The sequence below is a fragment of the Schistocerca serialis genome, chromosome 7 (assembly GCF_023864345.2).
Source record: "Schistocerca serialis cubense isolate TAMUIC-IGC-003099 chromosome 7, iqSchSeri2.2, whole genome shotgun sequence".
Classification (NCBI taxonomy): Eukaryota; Metazoa; Arthropoda; class Insecta; order Orthoptera; family Acrididae; genus Schistocerca; species Schistocerca serialis.
The window spans coordinates 249,195,315-249,218,887 of NC_064644.1; the positions used below are offsets into that span (position 1 = coordinate 249,195,315).

General features: G+C 46.3%; 1 protein-coding gene across 1 annotated transcript in view; it reads left to right on the forward strand.

Moving 5' to 3' along the window:
* LOC126412996 (juvenile hormone esterase-like) overlaps window positions 1-23,573 on the forward strand; it is a 93,070-nt gene that overhangs the window by 12,786 nt on the left and 56,711 nt on the right. Inside the window, exons 3-4 of the mRNA XM_050082888.1 lie at window positions 7,953-8,214; window positions 13,816-14,001. Of these exons, the coding sequence (XP_049938845.1) occupies window positions 7,953-8,214; window positions 13,816-14,001 (448 nt within the window). The remainder of the gene's footprint in view (window positions 1-7,952; window positions 8,215-13,815; window positions 14,002-23,573) is intronic.

The following is a 23,573-nucleotide window of genomic DNA, read 5'->3' on the forward strand; positions in this document are numbered from 1 at the left end:
TCCTCTCTTCTCCATATGTTAGTCAGGTTCTGTTTGTAGTATGTGTAAAAAAAATCACAAGTACCCGTGAACATGACGCAAGTTAAAAGTAAAGTTCTATGTCCACTCAGTAACGAATCAGCTTATAAAAGTTCCATTACAAGTAGTGCAAAAACAAATCTACGATAGTCTTTCACATATGGTAAAAAATTTTCATCCTCACGTTTTAGTGAAACTCTAAGTTCAGTCTTGGAGGGTAACTTGTTTTAGTCGGTAGCAGAAATTTTTGGAACACAAGACTTAAAATAAGAAAGTGGAAAATGTCTCAGTGCAAGCTGTCTTGTAGATAAATACAGAAGCCAGAAAAATAATTTATTTACTGCCGTAATACTTTTCATTTTCTGTACTTCGTTTAAGTGTGTGTGCGTAAACACAATAATAACAAATAAAACCTGAATAGTGATCGAATTACATAGTGAAGCTGAAAAGAATCTTGCAGTTCGTTGGTCCATGCTCCCTGGCATGTTCAGAACACTGAACAGACTCACTCCTGAGTATATTATATACCGCCAGTAAATTAATAAAATGTCTCAGAACTTTTTAAAAGATAAAAAAGAATAAAAAAATTGTATATAGAGGGACATGAATGAACTATACCTGGCTTGCCCGCCCGGCTAGCCTCGCGGTTTCAACACGCTGCTTCCCGAGCGGGAAGGCGTGCCAGTTCCCGGCACCAATCCGCCCGGTGAATTAGTGTCGAGCATCGGTGTCCCGGCAAGCCTGTATATGGCTTTTTAGGCGGTTTTCCATCTGCCTCGTCGAATGCGGGATGGTTCCCCTTATTTCGCCTAAGTTACACTATGTTGGCGATGGCTGCACGAACACTGTCTCCATGTACATGTACACCATAATTACTCTACCACGCGTCCGCCCCCAGTAGCTGAGTGGTAGCCGGCATGGTAGCTCAGCGTGTTCGGTCAGAGGCTTAGCTGCCCCGTGTAATAAAAACACTGAGTTAATCGATCAATGACGAACTTAAACGGGTGACTTACGACGTCCGCTCCGAGCAGATGCAAGGAACGAAAACGAACAAAATGAGATTAAAAAAAAAAAAAAAGAGTGGTCAGCGCGACAGAATGTCAATCCTAAGAGCCAGCGTTCGATTCCCAGCTGGGTCGGAGATTTTCTCCGCTCTGGGACTGGCTGTTGTGTTGTCATAATCATCATCATTTCATCCTCATCGACGCGCAAGTCGCCGAAGTGGCGTCAAATCGAAAGACTTGCACCCGGCGAACGGTCTATCCGACGGGAGGCCATAGTCACACGACTTTTACATTTTTACTCTACCACGCAAACATCTGGGGCTACACTCATCTGTTACGAGACGTTACCGCGGGCGTCGTCCATTGTGGGCCGAGCTACACAATAACCCTGGGTTCCGTGTGGGACGGCTGTGGCGTGAGTGGACTGCTGTTGCCTGTTGTGGGGCTGTGAACCACTGAGGACAACGGCGAGGACGAAGCTTCTCCGTCGTTTCTAAGTTTCCGGTTCAATACACACACAATGCACACAGTACCTGGCTTTGTAACTGCTTACCTCCACCCGCTACATTACCGACAATGATGCATTTTTGAGAGATACTCAATGTGCTGGCGTGTCGAAAAGGCATATATTCGTGGCAATTAAGGTGTAATATAAAATTCACCAAATACGGGCATCGGCCGTTGTTGCCAAGCGGTTCTAGGCGCTTCAGTCCGGAACTGCGCTGCTGCAACGGTCGTAGGTTCGAATCCTGCCTCGGGCATGGAAGTGTGTGGTGTCCTTAGGTTAGTTAGGTTTAAGTAGTTCTAATCTAGGGGACTGATGACCTCAGGTACTAAGTCCCATAGTGCTTGGAGCCATATGAACCATTTTTTAAATACGGGATTCAACCTGAAATGACGAAATCCGATACGGTGTCGCCAAAGTTCCGCTTGTGACGAGACCACAATCTTGCATCTCATTGGCGGGTTCCTCTACGCAAAACAAAAATCTGACTTGTCTCTTACAGAATAATGTGGAACGTAAAATTTCACGCTGTCATTTCACAAAACTAGAGCACCTCCTCGCTCACAAATTCTGTCTCACCCCGTGTGAGGGCAGCTTTATTTCGGAAAGACGTGTAACTCTAAGAGCGCAGTTCACTTGGTCGATTTGATGCAAACAATGCCACTGTTTGTAAACACTAGAAGTATTGTCTGCCAAAGTGGATTGAAGACCAGGACAGGATAGCAGCACTACTGCGTTTATGTTAGAGATCCGGAGAAGTGTACATTAAACTATCCCCACAAGTGTAGAACGGTGTACGCCACGTCATGTATAGCACAGCAATTGAAATGTGATCGGCAGATTTGTTTGACAATACTCGTGGTATTCGTTGACAACGGACTCTAATAAGTCAAAACATTATAACCACTCCCCGCGGTGAAGGTTGAATGCCGCCTGTTGCCGTTAAGGGCACGTGACTCGTAACAAAAGTGAGTAAGCGAAGCAGACACGTCCGGAGGATCACCCTAGTGAAGATAAGTGCCGCAATAGTCAACTGAGACAAGCTACTTTGTCAAAGGACTTATTATTATTATACGAAGCCTGTAAACGAACATCTCGAAAGAGGCGAAGCTGGTTGAATGTTCACGTGCTACTGTCGTGAGCATCTACGGAAATGGGTAGAAGGATAGTGAAATTACCACTAGACACATAGATGGACGTCCACGACTGTCCATAGGACGTGGGGTTCGGCGGCCTGTCTGCTCTGTAAAGTAGGATGGCTGGTGATTTGTGGCATCTCTGCTGTAAGAGTACAATTCTCGTGCATGCACAAGTGTTTCAGAGCACGCTGCTCATCGTACATCGTTGAACATGGAGCTGCGCGGTAGATCCCCCCTACGTGTTCACATGTTGACCCAACCACATCGTCAATTACAATTGCAGTAAGCACAGGACCAAGGGGATTTGACCGTCGATCAATGGAAACTCGTCGGCTCTTCGTGTGAATCACATTTTTGTTACACTATGTTGATGTTCGTCCCCACAAATGCCTTCATCAAGGTGAAGGGTAGATCGAAACGTGCAGCGCGCCACCGCGCCACGGACGCCGGCTGGTAGGACAAGTATTATGCTAAGGGAGACATTCTCCTACGCATGCGCGGGACCTACGGTAGTAATCGAAGACAGACTGACAGCTGCGAACCATCTGCATCACTTCATGCGTCATATCTTCCCCGACGGGGAAGTCATCATTCAGCTGTATAACTGTATGTGTCTCGGAGACAGAAGCGTGCTACAGTGCTATGTGGGGCATTGTAGTGGACTCATCTTGACGTCTCGATGACCGAATTCACCTAATGCAGATCCTATGAAACTATTCTCAGTCGCTATCTGGCGCCGTCACCGCGTACATAAATCAGTTGCCCGTTATTTATGCGAAATATATGACCTGTGCGTAGACATTTAAAGCCGTATACCTCCACAAACCTACCAGCAAATTGTCGGACTCGTGATACGTAGATTCAGTTGTGTATTTCGTTCCAACGACCGACAGACAAGGTATTAGGCAGGCGGTCTCAACTTTTTGGCTTATCAGTGTGCATTCTCCCTCGTAATGTACATAAATCCATGATTCGTGTGAATAACCAAATGGCCGTTTTAATTATGCTTACGTTGAAACTGAAGATTGTTTGCCGTGATTCCGTGGCGCAGTTGAAGTCCCGCCCTACTCGACTGGTGTTGTCAGGGCCGTAACTGCTTCCTCGCTTTGCTCAAAGGGCGCGTGGATCAACGGAGGTGCCGTTGCCAGCGCCAGCCATGTTGGAAGGCGAGCAGCCACGGCGGCCGTGACGTCCTGTGTGGGGCAGCGGACGAGCCGGTACTTGGAGAAAGGCCCTGGTCACTCCATTGGCGGATGCTGGCTCACGACACCCAGGCAGCGCCGTCGAATGCACCAAGCACGTGTCGGACTTTGTCTTGGTGTCTGAGAAGTCTGCTCCTGGAGTGGTCAACATGCACTCTTTGAAACTCTCAACAACTCACTGAATTGATCCTCCAGAAGAGGGATTTAATATGGAATTTTACTGGTTATATGTGGCAATGACTGACATTCACTGTATCAGTACTCGTATACTCATTTTGCGATGGGAGTTAATTCATACTAGTTGGGTGTATCAGTTTACTGGAGTTTGCTTATTATGTGTAGCAGTTTTGGTAAACATGGTTTGCGTATCAGCTACTAAGGCAAATATTCCCTGTGATTACTGAAATTAGCACTCTAATCATTCTGTTCAGTAATTTTGACGAATGTTTCTTAATACAGTAAGTCGTAATATAATTACTGTAACACTGAAATGACCTTGGACATGACAACAAATGGACGTTGAAGCACATTAACAAATCACATTATTTTAGCTGAATTAAACCCCCAGGAAAAAAATAAAATAATTTCAAACTACTCAAATAACTGTTGAATCCCTGTTAAAACACTGCACATCAAGAGACTAGCACACAATAAGAATATGGAAGTATAAGTAAACTACATTTACTATTTGTTTAGTGTCAAATTCAAATAAAATAAAATAATTACTTACAAATAAAAGAATCGATTTACTCACGAATTTTTTAACGAATAAACTTTGAAATAACCCTTTGTAAACTGGTCCTGAAGTCCTGGTAGATCTGTGATCATAGTGAGAGTAACTATGAAAGTGAATTTAAAAATTCAGGTAAGTCGCATAAGTAATTATTGTTTGTCACTAGGTCACCTGATGATGGATACGCCCGAAACGTGTCATGAGCAAAGTAAAGGCTTCAGTACTATCTGGATCTGAACTACTTACGCGACATACCAGCATTTTTAAATTCACTTTCATAACTGATATAACTCTGTTAAATTGTGAGATACATATATCTTACTTGTTCATGCCAGTAGGAATCTTGGAATCACGAACATTCCCAGGTAATAATGTCACAGGTCAACAATGTAGTTTACCACTCACAATCTACACTGATAGAAAACACTACATATTCTAGGAACATTACTGGTTTCAAGGAGTCATTGGAAATTTACAGTTTAAATTTTTGGTAATTTGTGATAAGATCCTATGGGACCAAACAGCTGAGGTCATCGGTCCCTAAGCTCACGCACTACTTAAACTAACTTTAACTTACCCTAAGGGCAACACACAAAGCATGCCCGAGGGAGGACTCGAAGCTGCTACGGGGGAATCGTACGAACCGTGACATGGTGTCTAGGCTACCCCGCTCGGTTACAGTTTAAATTAATGATGAGTCTAAGCGTCAATCTTTCAGTCTCATGATGCTCGCTTAGTCGAGCATCGTAATCTTGTGGCGTGGTTAGTCGTTGGTGACAATGATACAGAACTACTACACATCCGACTTTTGCGACTACTCATTAATATTTTGCAGAGGCGTGTTGGCGAAATTTTCTTCTCTGCCCATTGCAACTCCTGCGTCTTACGCTTGCGAAAAATTGCATGATGTTAAGGTGAGCCGCACAGATGCACGATGCAACAGTACGCCGTTTACCAGCTCGCCCCTCCCCCCCCCCCCCCCCCCCCCCCGGTTCAAACCTGCTGATAACGACATGTGCAGCGGCCAAATTGCTTCCGTCGGCCAGCACGTACCCCATGCGGGACTCGTCTACTTCAACTGACGCCAGTATGATGTATCTTCGATAAAACGCGATGCGAACACTACATTCCATAAGAGTGGACAAATCCAGAACTTAGCAGGGGCCGTTCCGAATTTACATATTTCATTGTTCTTGTGTTTTAACTTGTGTGTAATGAAGTATGCTGTTTAAGGTAACGGATCATTGGAGATTTACTAGAAACATGTAACTCTTGACTCGTTTTGTTATGCTTAAATGTTTGTTATTGACAAACTCTTTCAGCACATCGTAACATGGAAGATAACGTCACAAGTTATAGGGAGTTCACTGTAGTGCAGTGTGCAGAGATACGCAGGAAGAAGGTCCACATCATTCTGCACGCTGATACCTTTTTCACCCTAGAGTTTGTAAAGAATTGTGGGACGTTGTTATTAATTTAAGAAATGTACGTTTTGCAGCATTGGATTTATTTACACGCAACAGCGCTCACTCTAAGAGTGTGTTTCTTCAATTTTTTGACTTCAGTCTCTTTAAAAAACGAAAGATTAAAATGCAGGGAGTGAAACGAGCAGCAGTGATGTTCATATTGTTGCTTTCACAAATATTCGGCAGTTTATTTACGAACAGATCGCAATTTCCTAGGGTATAGTAGGCAGTAACCTAAGAGGACAGCTTAAATTGCTGCGAGTGAAACGAGCAACGGTGAAAATTACACTCTTACTTCTTACAAATAATATCAAGCGGAGATTCTGAAATTTTAAGATTTTGAACGTGACAGCGCTACAGTAATTGTGCTTGCAAGATCTTCAATGGAGTGAAAATAATCGCCAACTAGTTACAAAATATAGCTTTATCAAACCTTGATCATGGTTTTGACAGCTTTAAAACTGTCTTCTTCACAAGGTATTGCATGTAGAATCATATATTATCCATATACGATGTGGAAGTCGTTGGCTCTGTCTGGTAAATGTGTGTGTGACCCGATAATAACCATTTAAAATATTTGTAGCTTTCTACTGCAGGGTTTTGTCTTTAAAATGTTTTAAGACGAAGCTCTACAGTAGGGAGCTACTTCTTTTTAATCATGAATTTTTAAAATGGTTACTAGCGCGCGATATGTACATATACTAGAAAGAGCCAACAGCTTCCACATCGGATATAGATAATATGTGATTCTACGTACAGTATCTTCTGGGGAAGACAGTTTTAAAACTGTCGAAACCATAGTCAAGGTTTAATAAACCTATATTTCGCAGCTGGTTGACTGTTATTTCCAGTCCACACTAAAGATCAAGGAAGGAAGTTAGTTCCACCCGAATCACAATGGGACACGCGACCACGAAACTCGATAATAGTCGACAAATGAACAGTGTCATTTATATTACTTCACAGTAACTTTACAGTTATCTTTGCCCTATCGTATCCCAGTGATCACAATAGATACACATCAGCATTAGATGCATTATTTTTTTTATTAATGTGCGTTTCGTAATAAAATACATGGAAAATGACATATCTGACCAAGTTTATAACTCATAATTGACTCTGTGATCTCTGTACTGGGGCGAGTGATATTTCCATAGTCGTTTACCTTAAGATGAAGTACACAGGAAACCTATATAATGTGGTGTTATCGTGCAAAAACTATTTAAAGTTTACGAATTGAATCTGTACTTATTATGACACTCGGTCACAACCTGAAAATCCTTGGGCCATAGAACACGTATTTTATGGCCAGAAGATGGCCACATTGTGAGCGAAATCGAGTGTCACAATAAAAAGAAGTACAACTATGTATTTCATGACGCGGTTCCTAATTTTCTTGAAAGTTGTTCATCTCGCTGCACAAAACGAATTAAAATGTTTCAGAACATTGCAAAATGCTTGCAGTTTGTTACTGTTTCAAAAATATTGCTGAGAATATGGTTCAAACGGCTCTGAGCAGTATGGTACTCAACTTCTGAGGTCATCAGTCCCCTAGAACTTAGAACTACTTAAACCTAACTAACCTAAGGACATCACACACATCCATGCCCGAGGCAGGATTCGAACCTGCGACCGTAGCGGTCGCGCGGTTTCAGACTGTAGCGCCTAGAACCGCTCGGCCACCCCGGCCGGTTGCTGAGAGTACTTAAGCTACGAGACTGTTATAGATGCCTTTATTTTGTCGCCGAATTGGATCAGTACTGGTACTAATTGGGTCAATCGTTTAAATCTCTTCTATTAAGCCACCAGGTTGGCGAAATTGGGCTGCATTTTGCCAGCTGGGAAGTGATTTGGTACAAGCGCGGGTGGTGTGGTTTCCCGGCAGGCGCCGCAGCCGGCGGCCAACTGGTCGGGCACCCGCGACGCGATGACGATGAGCGCCGCCTGCCCGCAGAGCGGCCTCGGCTCGGAGGACTGCCTCTACCTGAACGTGTACTTCCCCGTGTCCCACGACTCGCCGCTGCCCGTCATGTTCTACATCTACGGCGGTGCCTTCACCACGGGCAGCGCCACCGGCAAGGCGCCGGACTACTTCATGGACAAGGGCGTCATGCTGGTCACTTTCAACTACCGCGTCGGCTCGATAGGTAAGTTCCGCGAAAATTACGGCTCTTCACTTCTAACGAGTACGACATAGAAAAATCTGATCAATTCCTTAACATTTTCATAGTTCCTGAACAACATAGCACCAATTTGAACAACGTACTCGTGTCATGCTCACTGCAACTCGACTTTACAAAGAGATGGTAGATTGGTTGTGCTAAAATAACATGTTTAACGTGCAAACGATTGTGAAGCAAACTGCAGACGGTACTTTACATTGAACCACTCATCAGCAGTTCTACCTGCTACATCCACATGTGGAACGTCAGAAGAAGGATTGCTTAAACGCCTCTATGTGCACGATAATTTATCGAATCTTGCGATCGCTACAAGAGTGGTACATAGAGGGTTGTAGTATATTTTAGAGTTCTCATTTAATTTGATGGAGACTTAATCGAAGATACTACAGTTTTAAACATGGCTGTTTCTCAGCACCCGTATAGTAGTTCCCACACAGGATTATACAGCCAACCGGTTGCAAATAACTATTTGGTACACGGATATAGGTCTCGACACCTGATATGGATGTCTTCATCAGAATGAAATATTGAGAAACCGTAAAATTACATTGCGAGAAGGCAGTGGTCACAATTTAGAGCAGCTGTGCTCAAGTCAAAAATAAAATAAACCATATTATTTTTGACTTGAGTATAGCTGCTCTAAATTGTGACCATTGTTTCCTCGCAAAGTAATTTTACGGTTTCCCAAAATTTCACTCTGATGAAGGCACCCTTAAATAGTTGTCGAAACCTAGGTCCATGTGACAAACAGTTTGTTACAACCGGCTGCCTGTGTTATCCTATGTTGAAACATTCGTACTAAGTAGGACAATATTTCATACGGACGTGACTGGCGGCTCGTAACAATTCATCTGCAAATATCTTGCAAACGATTGGTTTGGTTGGTTGGTTCGTTGATTTGGAAAAGGGCACCAAACAGCGACTGATGAGTCCGATCGGATTAGGGAAGGCTCTGAGCACTATGGGACTCAACTGCTGAGGTCATTAGTCCCCTATAACTTAGAACTAGTTAAACCTAACTAACCTAAAGACATCACACACATCCATGCCCGAGGCAAGATTCGAACCTGCGACCGTAGCGGTCTCGCGGTTCCAGACTGCAGCGCCTAGAACCGCACGGCCACTTCGGCCGGCGATTAGGGAAGGATAGGGGAGGAAGTCAGCCGTGTCCTTTCAAAGGAATCATCTCACTATTTGACTGAAGTGATCTAAAGAAATCACGGGGGACCTAAATCATGATAGCCGGACGGTTGATCTGCGGACCCGAGTGTACCGAAACGTTTTTGATTCTAATACCATATATTTCCACCCTTGCGAGGTTTCGCGAAGATGGCTTGCTCATCCAACATGGATCTCAATATTTGAATCAATTATACGAATCGAGTACAGAAATGGCGAGGTTTTGAATTTACGTATACAATATTTCTCATTCACAACAAAAGCAAACTGCATTTTGTGTTTCTAATTTTTCCCGATTGGAAATAAATTTTGATTTGATTCAGATACACAAATGAAACTCAGTAGCACTGCCGAAACAGCAAGAAACTGTAGAAAAATACAGATATGTTACGTGAATTTAAATGGACTTCCTTTCCTCCCTCTCCCCTACCTCTAGGTGTTTCTATCCCAAAGTCTCTAATGACCTCGACACGTACGTGATGTTGCACCCTAGTGTTGTAACCAAGGAGTTTGGTACTTAGCGTAGTGATCAACCACTACGTATCTTCCCAACACCGGCCAAATACAGCTGATTCTTCTAGCATTAGGAGTAGGCAACACGGTTATCTCCCTAAGGCTCGTCACCATACAGATGTTTCCTAGCGACAGGCTATGGAAGAAAGCCTTTCTTCGTTCCATCGGAATGATGTGCAGGTATAAAGGTCTGTGCATGAGGCGTTCTACGCAGAGAGAGAAAAAGAATACTTTGCAACGTCGCCAGTGTGCAGTCCGTCTGTTCCTCCACGCTACACACCACAACCGTAGCCTACGTTAGCAACTTGAAAAACAGTGGTAATTGTCACATTAGGCCCCACTTTTTGCTCCTAACGTTCTCTCGAACAATTTATATTCTTGAAGAATTATTGTTGTAGCATTTAAAATGCTTTATGTCATCCACAATGAATACTACAATGACTAAATATCCTCATACCTAAGCGAAAATGAACATCAAAGGAAAATGTTCAACGCGCTCCGGAAGCTCCCGCTACAGTCGGATGCAGGAGAGTAGCGCCACTGTCAAGAATAATTACTCGTTTCTCGCGTATTGAAATTGCTTGCAGTTCTCACACATTGAGTATGTATGCCGAAAGTTGTTCATTAAAATGTTGGCTTTCAAATTATTCAGTTCTCCGGGAATTCTAATTGCAAGTACGAAGGAAAGATGTTCTGCAACAGGTGATCGATTGTTTAAGATATCACAGCCTTTGACTAGTCGAGTAAAGGCTACCGCACCGATGCAGAGAAATGAGGAAACTCTTCGTACATTCAAGTCCGCCATTTCGAGGAACGAATATGAAAACTGGCTTATGGTTTATATGATATGAGAGACACTGAAAGGAAATCAAAGAACAAAATGAAAGGATGTTCACTACACTTTCTAGTGAGTAATCAAGTCTGTCTTAAATGATTCTCGTTCCCTAGTTTTCTGTATCAGGTCTCCATGAAAAGACAGAAAGTCGTAAATATCTATTCAGGAACGTAGGATTCGTTTCTTACATGTACGAGCGAGACGTTTTCGTTTGAAGATAGTTGCATGAAACTTATGAAGTAGAAGATAATGACATTATCATTCATTTTTTCACTCTCGGTTGTTATTTAATATTTCCTGGCACATATTCTCCGCCTGTCTTTTGGATTATTATCCAGTTTTCCATTTATTTTTGTATGGCATAATTTTATTCGTCTTACCTTCCACAGTTCTATCGTATTTTTCATTCAACTAACTTGGACATGAATAATCACTTGAACTAGCCACACCATTTTACACATTTTTCTAACAATACTGATACAAACTCCTTATGAATGTTATTTACATCTGTTAAGTCATCGTGTGTGCAATGTTTTATCACATATTTGGCATCACTTACTAAACTCAAATACAGCGCTGTCCTGCAAATGCGAGCTTCAATACGGTAGCGTAGCGTACACTAACGCCGGTGAGCAGTCCCGCTATTTTTAGTACTTCCTTGGTAAAGGCATGTCTGCCAGTAAGTATTTCCTGGCAGTAAGTAAGGGACAATCACACAACTGTCCGAACCCCATCGTACGTTTGTGCGCCACATTGAATGAGGATCAAATCATCGTGTTCCTGACTCTGTTTCCGGGCGACTTTCCATAGGCTACCCTGGTTCTGATGGGGTTCTTGGTTGTTGCTTCCACGTCTTTTGCTAAGAACTGATACCGTATCTCGATGATTTACTTTTTGATGGCTATTCTCACGCAACGAGCTTAAAGAATTTTAGTGAAAGGGAGACATGCATTTTGTACATTGGCGTTAGAGTAGCCTGCAGTACTCTGAGGTGACTAAGGTCATGGGGTAGCGACTGTACACATATAAATGGCGATAGTACCGCGTACACAAGGTGTAAAAGGGCAGATAATTGACGGAGCTGTCATTTGTACTCAGGTGATTCGTGTGAAAAGGTTTTCGACGTGATGATCATCCCACGACGCAAATTAACGGACTTTGAACGCGGAGTGGTAGTTGGAGTTAGACGCATGGGACACTCCATTTCGAAATTCAATATTCCGAGATCCACAGCTCAAGACTGTGCCGACAGTACCAAATTTCGGGCATTCCCTCTCACCACGGACAACGCAGTGGCCGACAGCCTTAGAGCAGCGGCGTTTCCATAGAGTTGCCAGTGCTAATGCCACTGCTAACAGACAAGCAACAATGCGTGAAGTAACCGCAGATATGAATGTCGGACGTATGATGAACGTATTCGTTAGGTTAGTGAGACGAAATCTGGTTTTAGTGGGGTACGACAGCAGACGATCAACCCGAGTGCCTCTGCTGACAGCACTACATCGCCTGGAGCGCATCTCCTCGGCTGGTGACCAGACGACTGGAAAACCGTGGCCTGGTCAGATGAGTCCCGATTTCAGTTCGTTAGAGTCCTGCAATACTGATACAAACCCTCCCCATCGAACATTTATGGTACATAATAGAGAGGTCAGTTCGTGCACAAAATCCTGCAGCGGCAACACTTCCGCAATTGTAAACTGCTATAGATGCAACATGGCTTAATATTTCTGCAGAGGACTTCAACGACATGTTAAGTTCATGACATTTCGAGTTGCTGCAGTACGCCAGGCAAAAAGAGGTTCGACACGATGTTCGGAGGTATCCCACGATTTTTGTCACCTCACTGTCTTTTCATGTGTTTAAAGGTTCTTTTGCTTCTATTCAGACGTGACTTTCATTGTTCAGTGAGTAAGTTAGATTTACATGTATGTGGTACAAAAACAAATTTTCATTAGTTCATCTTTACGGTAGGCATATTGACTGTATCACATTATCGTTTATTTAAATGTGCTCAGGATTTCCTGATGCATCTGGAATTATTCTTAAATGATTCAAATGGCTCTGAGCACATGGGACTTAACTGCTGTGCTCATCAGTCCCCTAGAACTTAGAACTACTTAAACCTAACTAACCTAAGGACATCACAAACACCCATGCCCGAGGCAGGATTCGAACCAGCGATCGCAGTGGTCGCGCGGTTCCAGACTGTAGCGCCTAGAACCGCTCGGCCACTCCGGCCGGCTTATATGGCGGTCTTGCATGTCGCGTGATCATGTTCAGACAGTTATCATCTTCCCTCTGTTGCTGGGTGTAGACTGACTCTCAGTACCCATAAGGTTGCCTTAAGAGTCCATGAGTTATATTCATACTAATATCACCTATGAAATTCATGTCCAAATATGTGAGTACCTACGTGTCTTGCTATTCATTTCTCTATCTGCACTTACTTGAAAGCCTCATCTTCAATAAGAATTCTGCCTTCAGCAGTAACGTTGTTCAGTGGGAAGCTAAACTGCAGTCAGCATAAACTTTTTCAAAATTTCAGTGAGCAGAAACTTTTCTTCCATTGATTGCATGCTTTACAGCTCGGAAGATAAATGGTGGTGCGCAGATTCGGAGACCGTTTGCTGCTTATCAGATTGTGTTTTGATGTGGTTGTTATACATTTCAGGTTTTGTGGAAAGGTGTTAGGCTATCAGATGGAACCACGCACGCTTATTAAACATGATCTACTTATACGATTAATCAGTTACACGTTCTCTGGATCAGATTATGAAATTGCTAGAAGTGACTGTTTCACTCAAGTATTCATTTGTGCCCCGCATTTGTTTCTTTTACTCAAAGAAAACACTCGATACTCTTGAATATGTTCATGAAATTTGGTCAGATTGTGTTATAAATTATTTGTTTGGTTAAAGTTTTATGTAAAGAGGGGAACATATTCAGGACATTTTGCGGAAGACACGCTTTCTTCGAGTGATTACAAAAAAGAGTAGGTGACTTACAATGATAATAGCACCTTTGCTTATGACCTCTAGGATTCCTGAGCCTGCAGAACGACGACATCCCTGGCAATGCGGGCCTCAAGGACCAAGTCATGGCCCTGCAATGGGTGCAGCGCAACATTGGCGCCTTCGGCGGCGACCCGGACAAGGTCACTGTTTTCGGGGAGAGCGCAGGTGGAGCCTCCACGTCACACATGCTCCTCTCGCCGGCTGCCAAAGGTAAGTGCATCTCCTCATCCGCACATACGTTCAAGACAGTTGTTGGAGTTCTGTTGTATGTGGCTAATTGACAGCTGGAAAACTCAGTTCCTACCTGTGTTCTCTATGTAAGCGTCACCCCTTGACAACATACCAGTTTTGCTTGTAGTGCTTCAGCTCATTTTAACCATACCGCCCGAAACGATATATAGAAAGTTGCAAGAATCGCTATACCATGTCTGGCTTGTAAGCCTATTACCATTCTCAACTGAATATTTAAAATGCGAATTTAATTGCAAATTACTCCAAATACTGAGTATGTTACAACGTTTAAGAAATATTTGAGAACGAGAAGTACTACATATTTTTATTTACCGTAGCTTTTGTATCGCTGGCCCTTACACAAGTTCATTGTATGCAGATGATTTGGAGTTTCTATTATTGTCCCAATCTGATCTCGATTTTAGGATGTTGCAAGTGTACCTGATGATTTTTTTCCTTTTCGTACATTACTTCCTTCAGTTTCCCCAAATACATTGTTTATTTGTTTTCAATTAAAACTGTGTGCCCGACCGAGACTTGAACTCGGGACCTTTGCCCTTCGCGGGCAAGCGCTCTACCATCTTTTTTTTTTTAAATCTCATTTTGTTATTTATTGTTCGTTCCATTTGTTCGGGGCGGACGTCCCACGACACCCTTTCAAGTTCGTCGTTGATCTATTTACTCAGTTTTTTTATTACAGAGGGCTTCTAACCCTCTGACCGAACACTCTGAGCTATCGTGCCGGCAACCATCTGAGCTACCGAAGCACGACTCACGCCCGCTCTTCACAGCTTTACTTCTGCCAGTATCTCGTCTCCTACCTTCCAAACTTTACAGAAGCACTCCTGCGAACCTTGCAGAACTAGCACTCCTGAAAGAAAGGATACTGCGGAGACATGGCTTAGCAACAGCCCGGGGGATGTTTCCAGAATGAAATTTTCTCTCTGCAGCGGTGTGTGCGCTGATATGAAACTTCATTCATTCTGGAAACATCCCCCAGGCTGTGGCTAAGCCATGTCTCCGCAGTATCCTTTCTTTCAGGAGTGCTAGTTTTGCAAGGTTCGCAGGAGAGCTTCTGTAAAGTTTGGAAGGTAGGAGACGAGATACTGGCAGAAGTAAAGCTGTGAGGACCCGGCGTGAGTCGTGCTTCGGTAGCTCAGATGGTAGAGCACTTTCCCGCGAAAGGCAAAGGTCCCGAGTTCGAATCTCGGTCGGGCACACAGTATTAATCTGCCAGGAAGTTTCATATCTGTATATGATTATACGATTCAAAGATCCACATCGATGGTTTAGAAAAAAAATCCTTTTAAACAATTGAGCTATAATTCGAATTTTAGTATGTTGATAACATGTTTTCAGATGTGAAAGCATTAATTTTGTTGAAACGAAGCAACCTTTTCAGAATTTCAAAAATGGCAAATGGATCTGAGCACTAAGGGTCTCAACTTCTGAGGTCATTAGTCCCCTAGAAAATGGTTCAAATGGCTCTGAGCACTATGGGACTCAACTGCTGTGGTCATAAGTCCCCTAGAACTTAGAGCTACTTAAACCTAACCAACCTAACGACATCACACACAGCCATGCCCGAGGCAGGATTCGTACCTGCGACCGTAGCGGTCGTGCGGTTCCAGACTGTAGCGCCTTTAACCGCTCCGCCACTCCAGCCGGCAGTCCCCTAGAACTTAGCACTAGTTAAACCTAATTAACCTAAGGACATCCACTCATCCATGCCCGAGGCAGGACTCGAACCTGCGACCGTAGCGGCTGCAGCGCCTAGAACCGCACGGCCACTTCGGCTGGCAGAATTTCATAATTTCTGTAAACTGATGATTATATCCAGAAATTATTATACAGCTTATTTGAATGTGGCAGAAACACATTCACAAGCGTTATTTTGTAAAAAATAAAATAAAATAAAATGCCTTCCAGAAGGAAGATAAAATAATCTGACTGAATCCCATGTCAGATATAAAGGTCAATGGAAGTGATTACCAGTCTGCCTTCGGCAGGGCAACAGAGCGGACGCGTACGTGTTGACTTCGTGCGGCGCGCGAGCTCGCCTTGTTTACATTCTGACGGCCGTTGCTTAAGTGCCGGCTTACCTTGTACGATCCATGGCGAACCGTTACCGTAAATCAACACTCCGATTTACTATCTGCAACGATTATGCCCGACCCAAAGCACTCGAGGTGGAGCGTTTTCTGGCTGGCTCTGTGCACTATGGGACGTAACATCTGTGGTCATCAGTCCCCTATAACTTAGAACTACTTAAACCTAACTAACCTAAGGACATCACACACATCCATGCCCGAGGCAGGATTCGAACCTGCGACCGTAGTAGTCGCGCGGTTCCGGACTGAGCGCCTGAATCGCTAGACCACCGCGGCCGGCGGAGTGTTTTCTGCGAGAGGAAGTGAAGATCCCGGCGACCGATATTATCGGCATACATTTGTCCATCGTGAGCAGCACGGTCTATGTGAAAATCATTAACGACGCGGCGTGCGAACGCATACTACGTGAGACCAAACAGGGGCTCCGCTTCTGTCACGCTGATAGCAATGTGGGGGAGGTAACCGTCGACCACGCAGGCTTAGGTATGCGAACGATACGCATTTTCGAATTGCCATTCGAACTTCCTGCTGAGGAAGTCGTCGCGGCACTACGCCCATACGGCACAATCCATGGCCACATTGCGGAGAAGTGGACACAGTTTCGGACGTATCCTGTCCTAAACGGGGTCCGACAGGTCACCATTGATCTCCGAAGCCACGTCCCGTCTTACTTACAGATTGGCGGATGCCGTGCAATAATTATATACGACGGCCAGCCTCGGACCTGTTCCGGGTGCGGCAAAGAAGGCCACCTTAGATCCGAATGCCTACAACGGCGTATTACGCAACTTCCAGCTGCCGAAGAACCACACACGTCGCAACCTACAGTGCTACCGGTGACCTATGCCGCTGCTCTAGCTTCTCCTACGACTTTGCAACGTCGCCCGGTCACCACAAACGACGTCACCAACGAGCCCGACAAAACACCGACGGAGAGCGCCTCGGACGACCCGCCGCCTCGGCCGGCCATCGACGCCGCTCCGAAGATGCCGGCGCAACCAGACGCTGACCCTGACCTCGGAAACACGATATAGATCGACTCGCTCATCGTTCCTACAGCGGCCTTTCTGCCAGAACGACGTCGGACACGGAGGGAACAACGTTCTCCGAAACGTCGCAAGCGAAGACGTCGCACCGTTTCCGGCCAAGAGGAGACGTTACAAGCCGGGGAGGACGTAACCGTCGACCAGCACGAGGCCTCAGAACCCGCTACTGCTGACGAAGACGTAATGAGCGCGGAGACATCTATCGGTGTGCCTGCGCCCCATGCTGAATCTGAACTAAATCATGAACGTATCACAGGCGACACTACACCATGCACAATTATGACATCTTCTGCAGACAAAATGGATGATACACCAGTTTCCGCTTCCACGGCGTGGCACGAGGAGGAGGTCAAGGAGCAGGACCCGTTACGGGACCCTGTGCCGTCACGGCCGCACCACTAATCATACTCTCCCCAGACTCCCCTGCGGGCCAGCGGGATAACGTTCCACTGCGACGCCCACACCCTTGCGCGGGCGGTGGAGTGGACCAGCCTCCAGCAATCCGACACCAGGCCTACCGGATAGCAACCATCAACACCAACAACATCGGTTCCAGGGTGAAAATCCGCCTTATGCAGGAGATGTTCTGGGCTTCGGATATTAATTTCGCCCTTCTGCAGGAAGTTCATGTGGCTAGTCTCCCGGATATCAATGGCTATAACGCCCACGCCTCCGCGAGTGATCCTATGGGCCGCGGCCCCCCAGGGGCTCAGCATTCATTTGCTGGGTACGGGCTTGGCGACCCCGGGGTTCCTGAGCTGGCGACTGGTAAGCGCCGCCCGTCCCCTGTCACCGTAACCTCTGAGCATGCTTCAGCGACCACCGTGCGGCGCGGCGGTGGAACGTTGTGTGTCTCAGGGAATGGGGATCTTGGCTTGACCGCCCGGATCGTGAGGATGGAATAAACCTCTATAAAAAACCCCTCAATCTCAAGGTGTGCTGCGCGCTGATGAGATGCATGGCTGTTGAGGTGGAACAGTCGATAGCGGGCAACCTCTGGGGAACCTGCCGCACCTCAGTTGTATAAGGCTTACCCAGGCATGCGGGGCTCTGTCTGGGCTGACGTTTCGTTCCCTAGCTGCTCGTGGGACGCACATGGCAACCACGTATTTCCCTTCACCAACTTCGCAATCAGTCAAGCGCATGAGGGAGGCTAGTCCTCCAGATATGCATATGGAAAAGAGTAACAGGGCTCATGGAGTCGTAAATGACAATGTTTTCATCGTGATTAAGAGGAAGGAGGGCTCATTTGAAAAAGTGTCTCCTTTCTACATACATAAAGGTTTAGAAGGACTCGCAGGTACACTGAAATCTATCAAACGCCTGAGGAATGGTACCCTGTTAGTTGAGACTACTAGGGCATCGCAAGTGGAGCTGCTTCGGAAGTCACCCAAGTTAGGCGAGTATGATATCACTGTCGAGTTGCACAATTCCCTCAACTCCAGTAAAGGCGTTGTCACCTGCCGTGATTTAATGGATATCGATGTCGACGAGCTGAAGCAAGAATGGGCAACACAGGGGATTGTAGACGTGGAACAAAGGACACGTAGAAATAATGGCGTCACGGAGAAATCTGCCACTTTCATTGTGACTTTCAATTCGCCTGTCTTACCTGAATACGTTCTGGCTGGTTTCCTCAGACTTAGGGTTCGGCCTTATATACCTAACCCTATGCGCTGTTTCAAATGTCAGCGATTTGGCCATACGACAATGAGTTGTGGGGGTGAACCAACCTGCGGTATCTGTGGCAAGGCAGCTCATGAAGCTGGGACCAACTGCACATCTCCAGCGCTGTGTATAAACTGCTCTGGGAGCCATCCCGTCTGGAGCAGAGACTGCCCCGTCTTTGCGGAAGAACGAAAAATTCAGGAGATCAAGTGACAAAGAGGCTACCTTATGTGGAAGCCAAAAAAGAGTACAGGGCTACAAAACCCCCTGTCTTTGCCACGTCCTATGCCTCCTTGGTGCACAACCGTGCGTCGCGAGTCGACGCTTCGACGCAGACCATGTCCAGCGTCGCAGTATCCTCCACCCATACCTGTACCTGTGTTTGTACCTGCCAGAGCACTCCCACTAACGATATCGCTATTCAGGCTGCTCCGCCTGCACCCACCGCTATTGCAGAGACAGCTCCAGTGAAACCTTCGAAGGCCCTCCAGAAACAGAGTGCCTCTCCACTTCCCGCATCCCCAGCTTCCACAAAGAAAACAGGACCAGGGAAAGGGGCACGGCGTTTGACGTCACGCCTGCCAAAGGCACCATCGGATGTCGTCATGGCATCCCTGACTGATGAGGAGGACATCGTCATGGATTTTGATACCTCTTCCCCAGAACCTGGCAGCCCCTCTGCTGCCACTCGCTCTACAAGTGCCTCACCAGCGCGGCGCAAAGACAGGGGGAAATCTAAACCGAAACGCTGATATGGCTCCCATACTTCAGTGGAATCTGAATGGAGTCAGACCTCGCCTTGCAGAATTGCGGCTGTTAGTACAGGCAAACCCCATTTGCATCTCTTTGCAAGAGACACATTTTAAAGAGACTGACACGCCTGTGCTTACGGGATATCGCATGTACAGGCAAGACGACCTGACTGGTAATAGGGCTCAGGGTGGGGTGGCAGTGTTCATTAAGGACACATTCCACTCCTCACCTGTGACCTTAACCACGACGCTACAAGCGGTTGCAGCTCGGATCCTGGCCCAGGTTCATGTTACAGTGTGCTCCGTGTATTTACCACCCGCTGAGCTCATTGACAGTGAAGCCCTCGCACGGCTCATTGATCAGCTACCCCGTCCCTTTCTCCTTTTAGGAGACTTTAATGCTCATAATGCATTATGGGGTTCCAACAAAACCTGCCCCAGAGGCCAGATGATTGAGCAGTTGCTCAGGACTTCCGACGTCATACTGCTGAACACAGGTCAGGCCACGCATTTTAGCACCGCTTCAGGTTCGTCTTCTGCCATAGACCTCTCTATTTGTTCGCCTGTGGTTGCGGACATTGCTCAGTGGGTCGTCGACGACGACCTTCATGGCAGCGACCATTACCCTATCTGGCTCCATCTGCCAGTTGAAATGGGTCGTGTCGCACAGCCGCCGAAATGGTTGTTCCGGAAGGGAAACTGGACGCTCTACCGGCAGTTGGCTGTTTTTGAACGGTGTGAAGGCGTCCAGGATTGGGTGGATCACATTACGGCGGTGATGCACCATGCCGCTGATGTATCCATACCAAAGTCAAAGGGAACACCTGTGAGGCAGCCTGTCCCTTGGTGGAATGACGACTGTCGTACCGCCATCAGAGACAGGCGGGCGGCTTTGAGGAAATTCCGTCGGTGCCCCACTGCTGCGCATCTGACAACTTTCCGGATAGCACGGGCGCGGGCGAGGAAAATCGTTCAGGAGAGTAAACGGAGGTCTTGGCGTGAGTTCCTGCACTCCATCAATAGGTCCACATCTTCAAGCAAAGTATGGGACGCCATTAGGAGGATTTCAAGGCGATACTCTCGACCGCCACTAGCCGCTATACGTGAGCGGGGGTGTCTCCTAACATCTCCGAGAGACATCGCCCGGGCGTTGGCAGAATCTTTTCAAACTATTACGGCCGATTCTAGCCAGGACCCCGAATTTCTGCGCTATCGGGGTACACAGGAGAGGGCTGGTTTTGATTTCCGTTCACAGAACACTGAGGAATACAACCAGCCTTTCTCTTTGTGGGAGTTGGACTCTGCACTGTCCATATCTCGGGATACCGCACCTGGTCCAGACCTGATATCGTATAGCATGCTGCAGCAGTTGGATCTGCGGTCAAAGGAAGTCCTCCTTCAACTTTTTAATGAAATCTGGAAGACCGGCGACTTTCCTAGTTCGTGGAAAGGATCGATTTTAATTCCGCTTTTAAAACCAGGGAAGGATCGGACCGAACCCAGTAGCTACCGTAGCATTAGTCTCACGAGCTGCGTCGGAAAGACATTTGAGCGTATGGTCAATAGACGCCTGGTGTGGGTTCTCGAATCTAGATCCTTACTTACCCGCTGCCAGTGTGGATTCAGGAGGTATCATTCCACCCTAGATAACCTGATCCTACTCGAAACAGCAATACAAGATGCTTTCCTCCGTAAGCAACACCTTATCGGGGTTTTCTTCGACCTGGAGAAGGCGTACGATACTACCTGGAGGCATACCATTTTGCGGCAGCTTTATGAGTGGGGTTTCCGTGGGCGTTTACCCACACTCATCCGATCCTTTCTGTCGGACAGGTATTTTAAGTATAAGGTTGGGAATGTCCTGTCTGACCGTTTTAAGCAGGAGAACGGTGTCCCTCAAGGAAGTGTCCTCAGTGTGACAGCTTTCGCAATTGCCATCAATAGTATTGCGTCCACAGTGCGCCGGCCCGTGCAGTGCTCCTTGTTTGTGGACGATTTCTCCATTTTCTGTGCGTCTTCCTCCGTCACAGCTGCTACACGCCAATTACAGCTGACACTCGTGCGATTGGAGAAGTGGTCTAAGACCACGGGCTTTAAATTCTCTTTGGAGAAGACCATTTGTGTAGATTTTAACCGTTCCCGTTCTCTTTTTAATCTCCCTGTTTTAAAACTAGGAGACACTGTTCTCCCCTTTATGGAAAAAGTGAAATATCTCGGGCTTATTTTTGATGAGAAGCTCACATGGTTGCCACACTTAAAGGATCTAAAGGTCCGCTGTTTCAAGGCTTTAAACGTCCTTAAATGCGTCAGTCATAGATCCTGGGGCGCTGACAGGGCACGTCTGCTCCAACTTTATAAGGCCTTTGTGCGACCTCGACTGGAATACGGATGTCAAGCTTATGGCTCTGCAAGACCTTCCTACCTCAAAATGTTGGATGTGATTCACCATGAGGGTATTAGGCTTTCAACGGGGGCTTATCGCACGAGTCCGGTTGCTAGTCTGTGTGTCGAGACGGGAGAGCCTCCGCTGTCCATTCGGCGTCTTCTCCTCGTGGTACGGCACGCGTACAGGACCAGGTCCACTCCTCTTTCATTGGCGTCCGACACTTTTTCCCAGCCGGCACTGGCACGTCTCTTCCGCCACCGTCCGGCGGCGACAAAGCCGTTTGGCATCCGTGCAAAGGAGAGTCTCGAGTCGGTACACCTGGAGGGCATTAAGGTCCTCCACCAGGGATGGAGTAGGGGATCTCCCTGGCGACTACAAAGGCCAAGTTTACTTCTTGATCTGGCTGCTTACAGGAAGTATTGTACCCCGGACCACCTTTTCAAAATTAAACTTACTGAGATTTTAGAACGCCATTCCGATTTCACTCCTGTTTACACGGATGGTTCTAAACAGGGGGATTTTATGGGCTGCTCTGCTGTGTTTCCCCATACTGTCCATCGGATAGGGCTCCCAGAGCAGTTCTCAGTTTACTACGCAGAACTGTTTGCCATTCTGCACGCATTAGAGCATATGCGCCGACATCGTGGCACGAAATTCATCATCTGCTCCGATTCCCAAAGTGCTCTACACGCTCTTCAACAAATGTACCCTGCAGATCGGATGGTGCAAGAGGTGCAGGACGCACTCCTGCTCTTGCAACAGCAGGGTAAGGATGTGATTTTCTGCTGGGTTCCAGGGCACGTAGGGATTCCTGGAAATGAACTTGCAGATGCGGCTGCCAAGGAGGCTTGCTCCATCCCACCTCCTGCTCGCTGTTCCGTCCCCCTGCAGGCCATTATGTCTTTCGTGACTCGGAAGGTCATGCGTTGGTGGGAGGCTCAGTGGCTGGACGTGAGGGATAATAAGTTGCGAGCGGTGAAGGATTCTGTCCGACTGTGGCTCACCTCCTTCCGACAACGACGCGCTGAGGAAGTCGCCCTTACACGGCTTAGAATAGGACATTGTCCTTTGACTCATGGTTTTCTGTTACGTCGTGAGGAGCCACCAACGTGTCAGACATGTGGGGCACAGCTGTCGATACGGCATATTTTAACTGAGTGTGTTTTATATGCAGGTTTGAGGGAAGATTTCAGTTTCCCACCGGACCTACCCTCTCTTTTAACTAATAATGAGGCGAGTGTCACTAGAGTTTTACGTTTTTGTGTGTTGTCTGGCCTTCTTCCCAAAATATTGGGATTGAAGTCTTAATGTGCTGTCCAGTGGTTTGGTCACCCATTATTTGTAAGTGGTCACTCGGCCACCGTTAATTATTTTTACCTGTTTGTACTGCTATTTTATTTTTAGTTTTATCTCCCTGTTTTGATGTGCTGTGTCCAATCTTGCAATTTGAACAATACCACTTCTCTCACGATTCGGCTCTGAATTGAACTTTTGGGAACGGGCGCTGATAACCTCGCTGTTGTGCGCCCTAAAACACTAATCATCATCATCATCATCATTATGGGCCGCGGGGTGGCCATCTTCGTCC